General features: G+C 47.8%; 1 protein-coding gene across 10 annotated transcripts in view; it reads right to left on the minus strand.

The window, feature by feature from the left end:
* LOC129811881 (apoptosis-stimulating of p53 protein 1-like) overlaps positions 1-12,283 on the minus strand; it is a 49,875-nt gene that overhangs the window by 28,651 nt on the left and 8,941 nt on the right. For 8 of the 10 annotated variants that reach the window (XM_055863592.1, XM_055863597.1, XM_055863598.1 and 5 more), the window contains exons 2-3: positions 8,599-8,746; positions 2,333-2,452 (exon numbers count right to left, since the gene is read on the minus strand). In XM_055863592.1, the coding sequence (XP_055719567.1) occupies positions 2,333-2,452; positions 8,599-8,746 (268 nt within the window). Of the gene's footprint in view, positions 1-245; positions 405-2,332; positions 2,453-8,598; positions 8,747-10,921; positions 11,198-12,283 lie in introns of those variants that run through there. The other 2 variants (XM_055863603.1, XM_055863600.1) reach the window with 2 other exon arrangements.

Raw genomic sequence — 12,283 nt, forward strand, 5'->3', positions numbered from 1 at the left:
CAGTCACTAACACAGTAGCGCAGTACAGCGTTAACAATATAGATTACAATGACCAAGCAAGAATCTAGATCACACATGACTCAATAAGGAAACGCAGAGGTCTACAAATCATGAGGAGAAAAACACATTCCTAACAAAATGACGTTGACATACACCTACTACACAGGATAACAATTGCTTCAGGATACAGCCCAGGACAAATCTATCACGAGTCAGACATCTGATCACTATCACCACAGCCATACCTTCTAGGACAACTCACTGCATTGCGGTCTCCTAACCAACTTCCAAACTCCCCTGTCACACTAGTCTCAGACTGGATAAGAGCAGATGCCCGGCGCGGAACAGTATAGTACAGCCCCCACAGAGCCCTCAGTCAGATAGTGATCTGGTCTAATGAGTCCAAACACTGAGCCAGAGCTGTCCAGGATCCAGTATTAAGTCTAATTATCATTGGTTGGTTCTCCACTGGGCCGGCGCGCCGTGCCATGTGACTCCAGTCCAGAGTCATAAGGGAGGGGCGTTTGTCCTTAACCGTGTGATCCCAAACGGTTCGTTTACCCAACCGTCCCTTCCTCAGGCTCTCAGTCCAGTGTCCTGGACTCTCTATTCTCTTTGGTGAAACAGCCCCCCCCCCCCCCCCCCCCAACTGTGTCATCTATAAATAGCTAGATGTTTAATTCCCTAAATCCTGGGCCTGAATCACTATGTGGGTAATCCTGTCAGTCAGCTGCAAATACCTCAACCTCAATGGGCCAGTCCTCATTACAATGCCCCTCAGGCAGGGCTATAGGAGGTTCAACGTTAATGGGCCAGTCCTCATTACACTATCCCTCAGGCAGGGCTATAGGAGGTTCAACGTTAATGGGCCAGTCCTCATTACACTATCCCTCAGGCAGGGCCTTAACATGTTCAACCTCAATGGGCCGACTTGTGCTAATTACAGTACAATGCCCCCCAGGCAGGGCCTTAGTACAGTATGTTCAACACGGATGGGTTTCTCTGTACTTGACTTCAACCTCAATGGGCCAGACCTGTCCTCATTGCAATGCCCACCAGGCAGGCCTGTAATTAGGAATGTTCTCCTGCAACAGGGTAATCAAATTAAGATCCTACATCTGTAGCACGTTCCACATGGCTGGATTTCTCTTGCCTTGACTGTACTGTACCTCCCCCTCTCTCTGTTTGAAGATGGGCTGGGAGCCTCTGATACCTTATCCTCCCCTCTCAGGAAGTCAGTCTACAGTATAGATAGCTAACATGATAAGAACTAGTGAACAGTGGTAAAGCTCCTCTCTTTACTTAAGGCTAGTTCCAACTTCCCAGGCCTTTCTTCCACCCCTGGTTAGGCCCCAGTTCCCCAGCCCTCCACCCCTGGTCTGGTCCCAGTCAGGCATCAGTCCCCTGCCCTCCACCACAGGTCAGGTCCCAGTCAGGCACCAGTCCCCTGCCCTCCACCCCTGGCCAGGCCTCCACCCTCTTTAACCCTGCAGGCCTGGGTGTCTCTCTCTCTCTGATCCATCTCAGGTGCACCGGTCAGAGGAGGTCACAGGCGAGGAGACCAATTAGCCACAAAAGAGATTAGTTACATAAAAGCCAGTCAGGCAGGCAGGCAGGCCAACCATTCAGAGCCATCACACACACACACGCACACAAACACTCAGCCACGTGGAAAGGGACAGACAGAGCCAGTTATGTGTCATGGAAAAACAGGATTGAGAGCTCTAACAGGAACTCGGGAGTCAAAACAGAAACACACCTTCCTGTTCAAAGAAACAAAACAAAAGCACAGAGTATGTCCCAAATGGCATTCTATTCCATTTATAATGCACTACTTTTGAGTACTTTTGACCAGAGCCCTATGGGCACTGGTCAAAAGTAGTGCAGTATTTAGGGAATAGGTTGCCACTTGGGACACAAAATTGAGCTGTTCCAGAATTGAGAGAATATACTGCTTTTCATGACAACCTTCTTTATGATAATGGCTTCTCAGTGAATGTCTGGTTTATATTATCTGATCTGTTACTAGCTAACTGAGAAACAGAATAAGTCTGCGTCAGAAATGGCACCCTATGTTCTATATGGAATAGGGTGCCTTTGTCCAAAAGTAGTGCACTCTATAATGAATAGTTTCACTTCAGGTACAAAGGTAGCATACTATACAGGGAATAGGGTGCCATTTAAGATGTAGCCTAAGTCATGGGTCAAGGCTGAATGTGCTGTTATAACTCCATGTCACTCATTGTCATGTTTGGCTTGACAATGACAGCAATGGTGTTGACAAGAGCATAAACCGATCTGGGACCAGGCCTGGCGAGGGCCAGTCACCCACCCTGGTTTCTGCTCTCTGAGGGGGAGTCTTCGTGTCTCAGGTAGAACCTGACCTCCATCCTCCTAGAACCCCACTTCTGCAGGTGCTCATACATCAGGTAGTCAAAGGGGATCACTCTCTCTGAGGAGGACAAGGAGAACAGAGTTATACGGTAGTTATAATATATACAACACTAATAAGAGGATCACTCTATGGGAGGGAGAAGAAAAGAGGAGTTGTTGTTAGACACATAGACTTGGGTAATTATCTATTGGTGATTGTAAAGTGACATGGTGGGTTGATTGCCCCTCAGCCCTGATGATCATTAGAGATTAACTAAGTACTTTCTATTAATAGAATAGGATAAACCACATAAGCCCCCACAGCTATACTCTGGCACTGACGCACTGTATTGGGTCGCGATGAAGAGAAATACCTGTCTTCGGTAAAGAACCCATGAAAGTCAGGCCAACCTTATTGAGACTGTAGCTAGCTACTCTATTTTCCCTCACTAGGGCATGTGTTCATGCGCTCCCTGGCCTGTGCAGCCGGGTTTGGGCTGTGAAAACATTGAAATAGAATTACGATTCCATTCAAGTCAACATTCTGTAATGGGTGGACCGGCGGCCATATTGAGTGTACCCATGAGTGTACTGTCAAATTGCTGTCTGCAGTCTGAGCTTCAAAAACAAAACTGCTGTGGTCTGAGGTGCTTTTTCTGTTCCAGTAATTCTATTTCTACGTGACGACAGGCCCACAGGCTATGTATGTAAACAAGCACCAGAGCCTGGAGGGTCATAGAGAGACATCCTGACCCACTTTCTATCCCGCCTCACTGTCTGTCTGGGACACACAGGCTGCCTGAGACAAGAACATCATTGTTGTATGTCAGGGGCAGACCACCACTGCTTTTGTTCAGGGAGGGGAGAGGAGAGGGTCATTAGCCAAGTCAAATTTCTCAATGATGGCTGGCTGTCAATGTCTGTTTCCACATTTTGTTGTGTTACAGCCTGAATTTAAAATGTATTAAATTGAGATATTTTGGTCACTGGCCTACACACAATACTTTATTAATTGTTACAAATGAATACAAATGAAAAGCAGTCTTGAGTTAGTAAGCATTCAACCCCATTTGTTATGACAAGAATAAATACATTCAGGAGTAAAACTTTGCTTAAAAAGTCACATAATAAGTTGCATGGACTCTGGGTGTTTAACATTATTTTTTACCCTCATCTCTGTACCCCACACATACTGTAAGGTCTGTAAGGTCCCTCAGTCGAGCAGTGAATTTCAAACACAGATTCAACCACAAAGACCAGTGAGGTTTTCCAATGCCTCTCAAAGTAGGGCACCTTTTGGTAGATGGGTAAAAAGAAATAGACATTGAATTCCCTTTGAGCATGGTGAAGTCATTAATTACACTTTGGATGGTGTATTAATGCACCCAGTCACTACAACGATACAGGTGTCCTTCCTAACACAGTTGCCAGAGAGAAAGGAAACCACTCAGGAGGCCAATAATGACTTTAAAGAGTTACAGAGTTTAATGGTTGTGACAGGAGAAAACTGAGGATGGATCAACAACATTGTAGTTTCTCCACAATCCTAGTGGAATGAAAAGAAGGAAGCCTGTACAGAATAAAAATATTCTAAAACATGCATCCTGTTTGCAACAAGGCACTAAAGTAATACTGCAAAACAAATTGCAAAGCAATTCACTTTTTGTCCTGAATACAAAGTGTTATGTTTGGGGCAAATTCAAAACAACACATTACTGAGTAACACTCTCCATATTTTCAATCATAGTGGTGGCTGCATCATGTTATGGGTATGCTTGTAATCGTTAAGGACTGGGGAGTTTTTCAGGATAAAAAGAAATGGAAAATCCTAGAGGAAAACCTGGTTCAGTCAGCTTTCAACCAGACACTGGGAGATTAATTCACCTTTCAGCAGGACAATAACCTTAAACACAAATCTACACTGGTGTTGCTTACCAAGAAGACAGTGAATGTTCCTGAGTGGCCGAGTTACAGTTTTGATTTAAATCTATGTCAAGACCTGAAAATGTGTTGTCTAGCACTGATCAACAACCAATTTGACAGTGCTTGAAGAATTGTGAAAAGAATAATGGCCAAATGTTGATCATTGCTATCCAGGTGTGGAAAGCTCTTAGAGACTTACCCAGAAGGACTCACAGCTGTAATCACTGACAAATGTGATTCTAACATGTATTGACTCAGGGTGTTGAATACTTATCTAATCAAGATATATTAGTGTTTTATTTTTCATATTTCTTTTACAAATGTAAGAATGTTTCTTTAGAGTATTTTGTGTAGATCGTTGACAAAAAAAAGACAATTAAATACATTTTATTCCCTGTTTGCAACACAACAAAATGTCAAAAAAGTCAAGGCACTGTATATCAAGACATTCAGTTGAATAGATTCATGCAAAACTTGGAAGAAATCACTATAAGTTAATTTTAAGAAAGTCATGAAGCAGAGACCAACTATAAAAAAAATACAGTGCTTTGCTAAATATCTGTAAAGCTAAGATTTTCAACTTGTCACTTTGCTCAGTGCATTTAGAGCTTGTGACAAAGCTCAAAACCAGTCAGTCAGTGTAGCAATAAACCAGTCAGTTAGTTAATCCCAGAGGTTATGTCACGCCCTGGCCTTATTATTCTTTGTTTTCTTTATTATTTTAGTTAGGTCAGGGTGTGACATGGGTAATGTTTATGTTTTGTTGGTTTTGGGTGTTTATTTGGTAAAGGGGTTATGGGGTGTAGTAGATGGTTTTGTGTTGAGTGTATATGTCTAGCGTTGTCTATGTTGGTTAGTTATCTAGGAGAGTCTATGGTTACCTGAATGAGTTCCCAATTAGAGACAGCTGATTTCGGTTGTCTCTGATTGGGAGCCTTATTTAGGGTAGCCATAGGCTCTCATTGGTTGTGGGTAATTGTCTATGTAAGAACGTTAGTAGCCTGTATGTTTGTGCACAACGTTTGTAGCTTCACGGTCGTTTTGTTATTTTGTTGTTTTGTTAAAGTGTTTTTGTGTCGTGTTCATCTTCGTGTTATAATAAAAGAAGATGGCTTATTTTCCAACTGCTGCATTTTGGTCGGTCAATCCGCCACACGATCGTGACAGAATTACCCACCATAGGACCAAGCGGCATGGAAGGCGGCAACAGGACCTACCTACACAGGATTTCTGGAGATGGGAGGACGAATTGGAAGGAAAGGGACCTTGGGCTCAACCTGGAGAATATCGCCTCCCTCGTGAAGAGCTGGAGGCAGCGAAAGCCGAGAGGAGGCGATATGAGGAGGCAGCAAGGAAGCAAGGCTGGAGACCCGTGAGTAATACCCAAAAATTTCTTGGGGAGGGGCTCATGGGGAATGTGGCGAGTCCAGATGGGAGGACTGCGTCAACTTCCCGTGCTTCCCGTGCTTCCTCTAAGAGGGAACCTGAGCCAGTCGGGCTGAGATTGGAGGGGAGCAATGGGAATGATGCAGAGACGGTTAAGGATTTATTGGGGAGGTTGGAAGAGAGTGAAATGAGGGAGCTGCTGTGTTGGTGCGTGAGGCACAAGATCCACCCGACAGAGCGTGTGCGGGATGTGAGGTTACCTGAGTCAGCTCTACATGCTCGTCCTGATGTGCGTGCTAACCGTCTGGAAAGGACAGTCCCACGAACCAGGCCTCCTGTACGCCTCCCTAGTCCTGCACCTCCTATATTAGCCCTATGTACTAACTCTCCTGTGACGGTCCCCAGCCCAGTACAACCAGTGCCTCCTCCACGCACTAGCCTTATGGTGCGTGTCTCCAGCCCTTTACCACCAGTGCCTAAATTACGCACCAAGCCTCCTGTGTATACCCAGAGTCCTGTGCGTCCTGTTGCTGCTCCCCGCATTAGCCCTGAGATGCGTGTCCCCAGTCCGGTACCACCAGTTCCGGCCCCACGCACTAGGCCTAATGTGCGTCCTGTTGCTGCTCCCCGCATTAGCCCTGAGATGCGTGTCCCCAGTCCGGTACCACCAGTTCCGGCCCCACGCACTAGGCGTAATGTGCGTCCCCAGGGTCCAGTATGCCCTGTTCCTGCTCCCCGCACTAGCCATGAGATGCGTGTCCCCAGCCCGGTGCCACCAGTCCCGGCACCAGGCCTACAGTGCGCCTCAGCCGGCAGGAGTCTGCCGTCTGCACAGCGATGACTGAACTGCCCGTCTCCCCAGCGCCATCTGAGCCATCCGTCTCCCCAGCGCCATCTGAGCCATCCGTCTCCCCAGCGCCATCTGAGCCATCCGTCTCCCCAGCGCCATCTGAGCCATCCGTCTCCCCAGCGCCATCTGAGCCATCCGTCTCCCCAGCGCCATCTGAGCCATCCGTCTGCAATGAGCCTGCAAAGCCGCCCGTCTGCCATGAGCCTGCAGAGCCGCCCGTCTGCCATGAGCCTACTGAGCCGTCCGCCAGACAGGAGCCGCTAGAGCCGCCAGCCAGACAGGAGCCGCTAGAGCCGTCCGTCAGACAGGATCTGCCAGAGCCGCCAACCAGACAGGATCTGCCAGAGCCGCCAACCAGACAGGATCTGCCAGAGCCGCCAATCAGACAGGAGCAGCCAGATCAGTCAGCCAGCCATGAGCAGCCAGATCCGTCAGCCAGCCATGAGCAGCCAGATCCGTCAGCCAGCCATGAGCAGCCAGATCCGTCAGCCAGCCATGAGCAGCCAGATCCGTCAGCTAGCCATGAGCAGCCAGATCCGTCAGCTAGCCATGAGCAGCCAGATCCGTCAGCTAGCCATGAGCAGCCAGATCCGTCAGCTAGCCATGAGCAGCCAGATCCGTCAGCTAGCCATGAGCAGCCAGATCCGTCAGCTAGCCATGAGCAGCCAGATCCGTCAGCTAGCCATGAGCAGCCAGATCCGTCAGCTAGCCATGAGCAGCCAGATCCGTCAGCTAGCCATGAGCAGCCAGATCCGTCAGCTAGCCATGAGCAGCCAGATCCGTCAGCTAGCCATGAGCAGCCAGATCCGTCAGCTAGCCATGAGCAGCCAGATCCGTCAGCTAGCCATGAGCAGCCAGATCCGTCAGCTAGCCATGAGCAGCCAGATCCGTCAGCTAGCCATGAGCAGCCAGATCCGTCAGCTAGCCATGAGCAGCCAGATCCGTCAGCCAGCCATGAGCAGCCAGATCCGTCAGCCAGCCATGAGCAGCCAGATCAGTTAGCCAGCCATGAGCAGCCAGATCCGTTAGCCAGCCATGAGCAGCCAGATCTGTCAGCCAGCCATGGGCCGTCCCTCAGTCCGGAGCTGCAGTCCCTCAGTCCGGAGCTGCAGTCCCTCAGTCCGGAGCTGCCATTCCTCAGTCCGGAGCTGCCATTCCTCAGTCCGGAGCTGCCCCTTACCCTGGAGCTGCCCCTTACCCTGGTGCTGCCCCTTACCCTGGTGCTGCCCCTTACCCTGGTGCTGCCCCTGACCCTGGTACTGCCCCTGACCCTGGTACTGCCCCTTACCCTGGTACTGGTCCTTAGTCCGGAGCTGTCCCTTAGTCCGGAACTCCCCCTTAATGCAATGGGGTTAATGTGGAGGGGGGTCGTTTGGAGGAAGCCTAGGAGGTGGTTAGGTACTGTGGTGACGTGGGGACTACGACCAGAGCCGGAGCCGCCACCGTGGAGGGGAGCCCACCCAGACCCTCCCCTAGACTGTGTATGGTGCGCCCGGAGTTCGCGCCTCAAGGGGGGGGTTATGTCACGCCCTGGCCTTATTATTCTTTGTTTTCTTTATTATTTTAGTTAGGTCAGGGTGTGACATGGGTAATGTTTATGTTTTGTTGGTTTTGGGTGTTTATTTGGTAAAGGGGTTATGGGGTGTAGTAGATGGTTTTGTGTTGAGTGTATATGTCTAGCGTTGTCTATGTTGGTTAGTTATCTAGGAGAGTCTATGGTTACCTGAATGAGTTCCCAATTAGAGACAGCTGATTTCGGTTGTCTCTGATTGGGAGCCTTATTTAGGGTAGCCATAGGCTCTCATTGGTTGTGGGTAATTGTCTATGTAAGAACGTTAGTAGCCTGTATGTTTGTGCACAACGTTTGTAGCTTCACGGTCGTTTTGTTATTTTGTTGTTTTGTTAAAGTGTTTTTGTGTCGTGTTCATCTTCGTGTTATAATAAAAGAAGATGGCTTATTTTCCAACTGCTGCATTTTGGTCCGTCAATCCGCCACACGATCGTGACAGGTTAGGAGTTGAATATTAGGTTAGAGGTCAGAGGCTAAAGATGAAAGCATCACTTACCTTTTCCCTTCCAGACCTCAGCCAGGTGACACCCGTTCTCTCCGGCCTCCTTACAGAACTCAACCACATTCTTACAAGTGGTCTCTGGGGTGATGGGCACCTCTGTCAGCATCTGCTGGCTGTCACTCAGGTACACTGTCAGGATCATCTGCATGAGGGAGACATAGAGAAATAGCTTGTTAAACGTACTATGTATCTCTGACAAAGCATAGCCTGGGCTCATACTGTATATGCCTTAGCAAACTCTTATATCGTAGTCATGAAGAGTTGGCTACAGCACATACATACCTGGGATCAAGCTACTGACTGGGATCAGACTACTGGTAATATCTACACAACGTACATATGCCAGGAATTTGAATGCATGTAACCCAGGGAGGAAAGCTCTTGAATTACAGGAAATGTCCCCTTAGCTCCGGTTGCCCTCTAACCTAAATACATTTCCATCAAATGCTTTGCCTTAAAGACAGAGGCACTCAGGAGGGAGAGAGAGAGACTATTGAAGACTCAGCTGAGCTATAAACATTAGAGGAGAGATATTACAAGCGCAAAGATATTACAGGCAGACTGCCAAACCAACATGCTTAAAGTAAGAGTGATTTGGTGGCATCATGACAAGTTTGCTTCCGTTAGTGGCTACAACATATTGGTAAATAAAAACAAGATCGGTTATTGAAATTCCTAGCACAAACAAAAGAGGCAACACGAAGGTGTGTGTGTGTGTGTGTGCCTGTAATACAGTATTTGCTCTCAATAAAGAGTACTGAGAAACCACATATATAAATAGGATTTCCTGGTAAAATGAGAGGTGACGTCCTCATTTCCAGATTGACAATCTGTAGTAAACGGAAATGGGGGATAATCTGCTAAATTTAGGATTAATCTGCAAATTTGGGTTGCGGAATCCAAATATGTTCCTCTCTAAATGTCATACCCCCCTTCCTGCTGCAGCGGATACTTCCACTATAGGATTGACATAGACAGAGGTGCTTGACACTGGTCCCTTGGCCTGTATAAACCATCTGTATAAACCCTCTGCCTCCACACCGTAGTGGCTCAGCCCAGCCCCATAAACATGTCTAAACCACAGACACACCGACCGAGACAAGCCCTGCAACGGGGCCGCACGTCCAGTCCAAGATGTAAGGTAATCTCTCACTGCCAGAGCACACGCACAGACACGGACAGATAGATTGAGAGGAGGAATTCTGTAAGGCGCAGATTACAACATAGAGAGCACTATAATAATGAGATTATAAACATTTGTATGTCTGTGTCCACGGGGTGACAAGTGAAAAGAGAGAGAGAGAGAGAGAGAGAGACAGAGAGAGACAGAGAGAGACAGAGAGAGACAGAGAGAGACAGAGAGAGACAGAGAGAGACAGAGAGAGACAGAGAGAGAAAAAAAATCCAGGAAGGGAAGGTTATTGTAGGGGGATAAAGGATAAACTATGTTTTTCTCCGTAGGGATTGGCCTGTAGTAGTATCGACTATACAGGGAAAAAACATTCTATCAAACAAGAACCAACCAACCAACAAGGTTGAGAAAACCCAAACCAGTCCTGAACTCATCATCGGTGCTAAATATTCTCTTGCCACACAGGAACGTGTTTGCCAACACGCATGCATCTGTGATCTACTCTGTTCTGCATCTCTTAATCTGCCCAGAGATGCTGTTATCTCTCAATGAAAGGTCAGAAACCAGACAGAGAAAAAGCTAAAAGAGGGGCTGAACCTACCTCTGCCTAATAGTATTAAACACTCCCACTGAGCAGCCTACTACACGTTAGTTCTGCATAGGAGAGCCAGCCAGCCACACACAGTAACATGTTAACATTCATAATAAACTTTCACACAGTCAAGTAACATTGTATATCTACAAAAAGATACCACACATTAAGCCTAACACCTAGAATCTAATCCCCTTGAAAATGATGTGCAAAAAGATACAATACACATTCATATGCATCGGCAACATTCTGTACTCAACCACATACATACTGTGCCTTTCCTGTCTCCTGTCTCCTCACCCGAACTACACTCATTCACTAACAAAAACATCAACAGCCCACCAACCTCTTAAACTTGCACAAACACTTAACATACAAGCACACTCTCCAGCTTCCGAAAATGACTCCTAGCCAGCTGTGAATGCCTTTTGCTATTTTAAGCAGCAGCACATGGGTACCGTCAGAGTCAGACTCAAAGCTGGACAGGACAGAACAGCGGCAGCGCCCACCTCCCAGTCAGCTCCAGCCAGTCCAGTGCTACAGCTATAACCCTGTGTCTGTCTGTCTGTCCGTCCGTCCGTCTGTCGGTTCACCTTAGCCGCCCTGCATGGTGTCTTCCTGCCCTGGTTTCTCAGCTGCTGTGGCTGCGGCCCGGGACGGACCCTCTGGAGCCAGGCCTTGTCCTTGTCCTTGGTTACACTAACCAGACTGTGCAGCACCATGCTGAAGAACTTCTTCATAGAGCCGGAGGGAGAAGACTCACACAGGCAGACAGATGGACAGGAGGGCAGGCAGGGCTGAGAGAGACTCACTGCGTGTCTGTCTGTGTGCACGGGTCTCCAAGTGTGTGCGTGTGGGTGACACCAGGCACAAGGCAGGAGAAGGGTAGGGGTGGGGGTGTCAGTGACTGAACGTGAGGAGCGTAGTCAAGGTGGGGGTGGTGATAAATGCAGCCAGAGCCAGGGCCAGGCAAGGGGTAGGGGTAATATAACGTGGCCGGCCCCCTTCAGAATGAGATTCCCTAGGAACAGGAACAGCCGTAGAGCTGAGAGAGATAAGAGGCGCCTGGTGACACTAACCAGACCAGGCTGTCACTGTCACAGGGCATCAATAGGAGGAACAGGACACTCAGTGACCACAGACACATAATCGTCCAGCTAAACAACACACAGAAGCATCCAGGCTGTATCACAACCGGCCGTGATTGGGAGTCCCGTAGGGCGGAGCACAATTGGCCCAACGTCGTCGGGTTTGGCCGGGGTAGGCCGTCATTGTAAATAAGAATGTGTCCTTAACTGACTTGCCTAGTTAAATAAAGGTTATGTCAAATTAAATTAAACACACACACAGATGCACACACATTCTGACTGTTCAAACGTTCAAATGTTCCAGCAGCTACATAACTTTTAATTTTTTATTTAACCTTAATTTAACTAGGCTAGTCAGTTAAGAACAAAATCTTAATTACAATGACGACCTACCCTTAAACTTAAACCTGCTGAGAGGACAAAACTACAATAATTCCATTTGTTAGAGAACAAATGATCCCATCCCATCTCATATTTTCTTTCTCTATTCTCATTCACTTGATTTTTGGTCTGAAGAAGGGCAGAATGGATTTCCTGACTGATTTCCATGAAGCCCAAATCTAATGGTTGTGCCAGCAGCATCCCGGGCCTTGTCAATAATAAATCTGAGGACACAAAGCAGGTGTTGTCGCAGTGGGCCTGGAGCTGGGCTGACTGATGAACCACTGCCTGGAAACAAATCCCTGTGATGCACAGTTTACCCTGTTACTCAGACCTCATCTACCAGGCAGAGAGAGATAGAAAGTGAGTGTGAGTGTGTGTGCTGGTGCGTGTGTGTGCGTGTGTGTGCAAAACCCTTCTAACATCCACTTCTGATTCAGAGGCAGTCCTATGGGGCAAGATGTTTATAAACAACGTGTCTTAAGC

This window comes from Salvelinus fontinalis, chromosome 15, assembly GCF_029448725.1.
Source record: "Salvelinus fontinalis isolate EN_2023a chromosome 15, ASM2944872v1, whole genome shotgun sequence".
In the NCBI taxonomy this organism is placed as follows: domain Eukaryota; kingdom Metazoa; phylum Chordata; class Actinopteri; order Salmoniformes; family Salmonidae; genus Salvelinus; species Salvelinus fontinalis.